The following is a 6,513-nucleotide window of genomic DNA, read 5'->3' as shown; positions in this document are numbered from 1 at the left end:
TTAATAAAAAAAAAAAAAAAAAAAAAAAAAGAGTACCAGTGCACTTTGTTGAAAGAAAAACTTTTACTCCCCATGATACCTCCTGAATATGATTTCACGGGGACTAATTGGTCTGTTCTTTGGCAGCAGGTGCACAGTAGCTGCAGTTTTTGTAGTTTCTTGTTTTCCCCTCATAATGAAAGTGTGTTTATCATCTCTTAAATATGATGTTGCTTGTTCAGAAAAAGCTGAAATAGAAAGGAAAAAAGAAAAAAGAAAAAAGAAAAAATAGTACCTAGTATATCTTAATCTGTTTCCACATTGTTAGTTTAATGATGTTGTTAGAATGCTTATGGTTTATTTTAGCCAGGTTGGCCTTATGGCTTATGCAACTAAGGTTGAAAAGATTTATTTGTTCAACGTAGGAACGGAAACCAGAGATAACATCTGAAATCATGGCTTTTAGGGATTATCTATTGTCATCAACTGTTTCAGACACACTCGATGTGTGGGAACTGAAGGGTAATTGGACTTTGAAGTTTACTGTATGATATTCTGTTGGTTTCTGTGTTTCAAAGCCTAATTAATTGCTTCCTTCTTGGCAGACTTGGGACATCAAACAGCACAGAGAATAGTACAGGCCTCTGATCCGTTGCAGTCAATGCAGGAAATAAATCAAAATTTTCCTAGCATAGTTTCTTCCTTATCTCGCATGAAGGTACATGCTCTATAAGGTACCCCTGCATGAAGTAATCTTATGGCGTCAAATATCTTTGCCATAAAATATTATTGTGTTTTCTGCTGATTGGTTTGCAGCTCAATGACTCGGTTAAAGATGAAATCACTGCTAATCAACGCATGATTCCACCTGGCAAGTCCTTAATGGCTCTCAATGGTGCTTTAATCAATATTGAAGATGTTGACCTCTATCTGTAATGCTTATGCTCTCCTTGATATTTCTCTCTCTTATGAACATTTTATCATTTTTAGTTTACATGTTCCCAGATTCTTGCTTTTTGCATAGATTAAGGATCTTTTGCTGTTTATTGTAAATTTAGTAGATCATGCATGTACATTTATCTGTTTGGTAGGGAATATTATTTAACATTAAACAAAAGGCATTATGATCCTCCCCTGTTGTTATCATTAGTTCGGTTCCATCCTTTGTCCACCAATTTCTTTTGGTTAGTGTAAACCGGTGGGATCTTTTAACTCTGCTGCCACTTTTTTGTAGGTTGATTGACATGATCCATCAGGACCTATTGTTGGCTGATCAATTTACAAAACTGAAGGTAAAGAATTTCGTTCTTATGTGGTTAAATGGAATGACATTTTGTTGGAGAGTAGATAAGTAATTTAGAAACAAAAAGGATAGCAAAGCAAGTTTAAAGAATAGGACACAGTTTGAAAGACGGGCGGAATGAAGAACAAGGAATTGCCCCTAAATTTTCTTAGATTAGAAAAAAAAAAATCTTTAAAAAAAACAAGGAATTGCCCCTAAATTGATCCTTTTATCTCTTCATGTGATCCACGCTCTCCTATTTCTCTATTTTTCTCGCTTTGAAGGTTCAGAGAAGGTAATTTTTTTTTTCTTGGAAGTGGTTAATACTATTCTTCTCGTCCAAAGTCTTCCTCTTTTATGTGATTCCTTACTTTTTTTTGATGACTAGTTGGACACCCTTTTTGTAACTCCATAGTCTATTTTTTGTAAAACTGTAAAGATTTACGTGGCATTCACTTGAAAAGTGGCGGAGTTTTTTTAGTAAGGGTCCCCTTTGGAGAACTATGTTCAATTCCTGTTGTCAGATAAGGAAAAAAAAAAAAAAAAAAAAAAAAAAAAAAAGAAAAGAAAAAAAGAGAAGAAGAAGAAGAAGAAAGAAAGAAAGAAGTAAAAGAAAAAAAATCTTGTGTTGTCCAATTTTCATCCTTTATCCATGATCTTTTGCTTACAAATGATCAGCATTAGTTTAACATTTTCTCTCCAAAAAAAACCCGATCCTTTTCTAATAAAAGATATAGCTAATGAGTTATCCAAATATCTTTGAATTTTTAATTTCTAAATTTCCTGATTGTGAAGAGGGATTATTTACAAGGAATTTTCTATTATTCGAGTTTCAAGCATTGAAACATCTGAGGTTAAAAGTGTTTTGACTTAGTTGAGTTCCCATTTTGTTTGTTAACAAGTTGATGTTGCCAACAATCAGATTCCAAATCATACTATTCGGAAACTTCTGTCAAGTCTGCCTCCAGCTGATTCCGACTTACTCCGTGTGGACTTTCGTTCTTCTCATGTGCATTTCCTCAACAATTTGGAAGAAGATGCTATGTACAAGCGATGGAGGAGCAACATTAATGAGGTAATTTAGTAACGCATCGCCTTCTGATTTTCAATATTCTGATGAATTGATGATTCCATTTCATTTTTCAATCTCTAAGTACATATTTAATTCATGTAGATTTTGATGCCAGTCTTTCCTGGACAACTTCGCTACATCCGCAAAAACCTATTTCATGCTGTTTATGTTCTTGATCCCGCAACAGTTTGTGGTCTACAGGTCCTTATTTTTCCTGTAAAAATTTTCCTTGTTTGGCAAGATGTTGCTGCTAATCATTTACGTCTCGTTAATTATAAAATCCAAACATGCAGACAATTGACACGATCCTGTCATTGTACGAGAACAGTTTTCCTATTAGATTTGGAGTGTTACTGTATTCTTCCAAATTTATCAAGGAAACTGAAAACGGTGATGATGGGTTAAATAAATCCGAGGCAGATACATCCAGTTTGGTAATTTTTTTTTTCTCAAAAGAATTTATTATATCGTTTAGCAGTTTTAGCATGCAATTTGTTATCTACCATCCATGATTAACAATATCAACAATATTTCTAGATTTCTCCTAATCAATAATTACAATGTCCACCTATTGACAATTGAACTAAAAATGATACTGCTTATTATGATGAATGCCTGTTTTTGCAGATAATACAGCTGTTCCTTTATTTTAAAGAGAACCACGGGATTCAAACAGCCTTTCAGTTTCTGAGCAATGTATGTTCTGCAGCTTTATTCTCATTGTTTTTTCTTGTTGGTTAGCATCTTCTCAGTCAGTTAACTGTGCACTCATTTTTTTTGGTTCATTCCAATCTATTGAGGAACAAAGTTATTTTCGGTGGTTGAGGAAGGGTAGTATTCATTTCGAACATGTTTGGAGTCTTGTGCAGAAGAAATTATTGCATCTCCTAAATTTGGTTTCTTGATGTTTTTTTTCTTCTGGCTTGAAGCTTGATGCGCTTGTTGGGTGTTAGTTTGGATTGCTGGTTTTCGTGCTCTTCATGTTTCTTTACTAAGTCTTTTGAGGGGTGTTCTTTATATATGATATGGTTTATATGTTTTTTCTGGGTTTCTTTTATTTCCTTTACATCTTTGTTCTTGTTTTACTCTCTTTTGGAGTTTGTTTCCTTTTTAGCGTTAGTTTCTTTTCATTTTATCAATAAAAAGTTTCATTTCTCGTTAAAAAAGTATTAAGTTCATTCTCTCAGTAGAATTCTCGATAATTGTAGAGTTACTAGTGTGAAAAATACATGATGCCCATTTAAAGAATCTCTCAATTTTTCAAACGTAGCACTTCACACATTTCAAAACTAACACGTCCATTTTTAGATATGGGGCTAGCAATCTTTTTTGGCTATAATTGGAGAGATGATGCAGGATACTTGCCTAGATTTCTAAGAATTTTCTCCTTGCCCGTCTTTATGAGATTTCTATCTACCAAAGAAGCTCACGTTCTTAGAAATTACTGCTTGAACATTGCCCTTTACCTGTATTTTTTTTCATTGGTATATACATCATGGTTAACCAAAGGTGACTGAAAAAGGGACCTTTCATAAGAAATTATTGAAATTTTATATTCCCAAAAATATAAATTCTTTTTAGGGGTGAGAGGAACAATAGAATTTGTAGTGGGCTTGAGAGATCTCCAAACTAAATTCTTTTGTAATTATCCTTCAGGTCTGATCTATCTTGACTGGAAGCCCAATCTGTAGATTGACTCCCTCTCTTTGTAGGCTCTCCTTTTGTATGTCCTTGTATTCTTTCATTTTTTCTCAATGAAAGTTTGGTTTTTCATTCTTTTTAATGTCACTGTCTTGGAGGCTTAAGTATTAATGACCAGGCTCAAAGAAGAAATTCTAGTTCCTACCTCAATCCCAATCCTTTACAAAAATAGCTTCGAGATTGCCTACCATATTTTCTTAACGTGTTCCTTCAGGGCCAGGAATATATTTAGTTTCTTCCAACTCAGTAGCCTATCTCCCACTTGATTAATCAAATGGTGGGTTGATTTTTTTTTTTTGGTGGTCGGAGTTTTTAAGGTAAAAAAGGTTGCGGCATTATTCACTTTTGTAGGCACTTTGCTTTGGAAGGCTTGGTTGGAGAAAACTACTACCCTTTTCTGGGTTACTATTTCTATATTCAAGTTAGAACTTATTTTAATATTATATAAACTCCATTGGTGCCTTTATATTTTTTTTGCAATTTCAACTCAAAATAATTAAATTATCTCTTATCTGGAAGGAACTTACATAACTTCAGCAAGAACAAATACTAAAAGTGCTTACTTGTAGTAATGCTATTAATAGTACACCAAGCTTATTCTCAGATGTCTTCAATCCATACGTAGTTCTAAGTTTCCTTGCTAATAAGTGCAGGAGACTAGTTATCATAGCATGACTTCCAATGTTTAGGCATCGGGAGAGGTCTTACAATGTTGTTTAGTCCCTTGTTAGATCCTATGTCTTTAGTCTTTGGCAAGACCTTTTTGTAATTACCCTCTAGGTCTTATTTTACTGGATTGGAGTCTCTTTTGTTAATTCTTTTTGTATGCCCTTTTTCCCCTCAATGTAAGTTTAATTATTCATGCAAAAAGAAATGCTCCGGAAGGCTTCAGACATGAAATTAATTAGTTATTTTACTGAACTTGTTGAATTGGATCAGTTAAACAAATTACGGCTTGAAGCAGATGGTTTAGCTGATGATGCTCCTGAAATGCATCATGTTGAAGGAGCTTTCGTGGAAACTCTTCTGTAAGTTCACTGAATTGGATTTTCTATGTTGAATACCTTTAAATAGATGTTATCTCCAATATCGCATTTTGTATATTTTCTTTTGGTTACTAGTGTCAAATTCTTTTTGCTACAAATAATCTAGAATAATCGACTTCTTTCTGTTTTCATAGACCTAAGACAAAATCTCCTCCTCAAGATGTTCTACTAAAGTTGGAAAAGGAGCAAACTTTTAAAGATCTGGCTGAGGAAAGCTCCATGTTTATTTTTTCTCGTGGCTTATCTAAATTGGAGTGTTCCCTCTTGATGAATGGGCTTGTACTTGATTCTAGTGAGGTAATATCTTCTGTGTTAAATAGATTCATATCAAATTTTGACCATACAAAGTTGCTATCATTTTATTTGGAAGATGCTGTTTTCTTTCAGTTCTTTTAGTCTTTGTTGAACAGTTTATGATCATCCCATTATGCGGTATGCTGATTAGACATAAGCATCAGTTTCTGAAGGATGATTTAACTTCGTTTGGTTCTTAAATGGAAATTTTTTATCAAGCATATACAGTTTGGCTCGACTCAATCAACTCTTGCCTTTGTCCTCTGTTCATAACGTTTTGGTATCTCTTTTGATCAGGAGTCTCTAATAAATGCCATGAATGAAGAGACTCCACGGATACAGGAACAAGTTTATTATGGACATATATCTTCTCGCACTGATGTTCTTGAAAAATTCTTATCAGAGAGTGGTATTAGTCGCTATAATCCACAGGTAAATTATTGGCATAATGCTGTTTGATTGTGGAATCTGGTTTTTTGTGCTGATTGATTGAGAGGCTTTTATGTGTTTAATATATCTCATTGTTGACCTTATTGCATCATTGTGTCCATTTTTATGCAGATTGTTGCTGAAGGGAACTCACGTATTGTTTCTATGTTTGCATCCACTCATGGAGGGGAGTTTTTATTGAATGGCTTTAACTATTTGCATTCTCCAGGAAGTAAGAATTATATTATTTTTTCTATTCATCAAATTTTGTATCTTATAAACGAAGCATAATCCAATGGTTCAGAACTTTTAGCTTTGAGATTACCAGTTCATGAGATTCCATTTTTATTTTCCAGCTACGGACGATTTGAAGCCTGTGACCCATCTCCTGGTCATTGATGCTGCTTCAAAGAAAGGAATAAAGTTGCTGAAAGAAGGCTTACACTATCTGGTTATTGCATTTGGCAGAAATTTATTGTCACAAATTTTATCAATTGAAAAAGTATTCTTTATTTAAATTATAGTATTGGAATGCAGATGAGAGGATCTAAAAGTGCTCGTGTCGGGTTCCTTTTTACTGCTAGCAACCATGCCCAAGAATCCAGTTTGCTTTTAGTGAAGTTTTTTGAGATTAGTGCATCATTGCATAGGTGTGTTCTGTTCTTTATTGTCGTGGTTTTCTCCTTTTGTTTTTCCTTTTTTTTTTTTTT

At 33.9% G+C, this 6,513-nt stretch overlaps 1 protein-coding gene across 2 annotated transcripts in view; it reads left to right on the top strand.

Annotated features, from left to right (window-relative positions):
• LOC111447403 (UDP-glucose:glycoprotein glucosyltransferase-like) overlaps window positions 1–6,513 on the top strand; it is a 21,549-nt gene that overhangs the window by 6,352 nt on the left and 8,684 nt on the right. For both annotated transcript variants that reach the window (XM_023086554.1, XM_023086553.1), the window contains exons 6-19: window positions 405–501; window positions 585–697; window positions 796–911; window positions 1,214–1,271; window positions 2,184–2,336; window positions 2,436–2,534; window positions 2,627–2,767; window positions 2,961–3,029; window positions 4,974–5,062; window positions 5,215–5,377; window positions 5,672–5,806; window positions 5,936–6,035; window positions 6,160–6,254; window positions 6,341–6,453. In XM_023086554.1, coding sequence (XP_022942322.1) covers window positions 405–501; window positions 585–697; window positions 796–911; window positions 1,214–1,271; window positions 2,184–2,336; window positions 2,436–2,534; window positions 2,627–2,767; window positions 2,961–3,029; window positions 4,974–5,062; window positions 5,215–5,377; window positions 5,672–5,806; window positions 5,936–6,035; window positions 6,160–6,254; window positions 6,341–6,453 — 1,541 coding nt within the window. The remainder of the gene's footprint in view (window positions 1–404; window positions 502–584; window positions 698–795; window positions 912–1,213; window positions 1,272–2,183; window positions 2,337–2,435; window positions 2,535–2,626; window positions 2,768–2,960; window positions 3,030–4,973; window positions 5,063–5,214; window positions 5,378–5,671; window positions 5,807–5,935; window positions 6,036–6,159; window positions 6,255–6,340; window positions 6,454–6,513) is intronic.

This window comes from Cucurbita moschata, unplaced genomic scaffold (assembly GCF_002738365.1).
Source record: "Cucurbita moschata cultivar Rifu unplaced genomic scaffold, Cmos_1.0 Cmo_Scf00009, whole genome shotgun sequence".
NCBI lineage: Eukaryota > Viridiplantae > Streptophyta > Magnoliopsida > Cucurbitales > Cucurbitaceae > Cucurbita > Cucurbita moschata.
The sequence above is the reverse complement of the archived record's forward strand: the minus strand, read 5'-3'. Positions and strand labels throughout refer to the sequence as shown.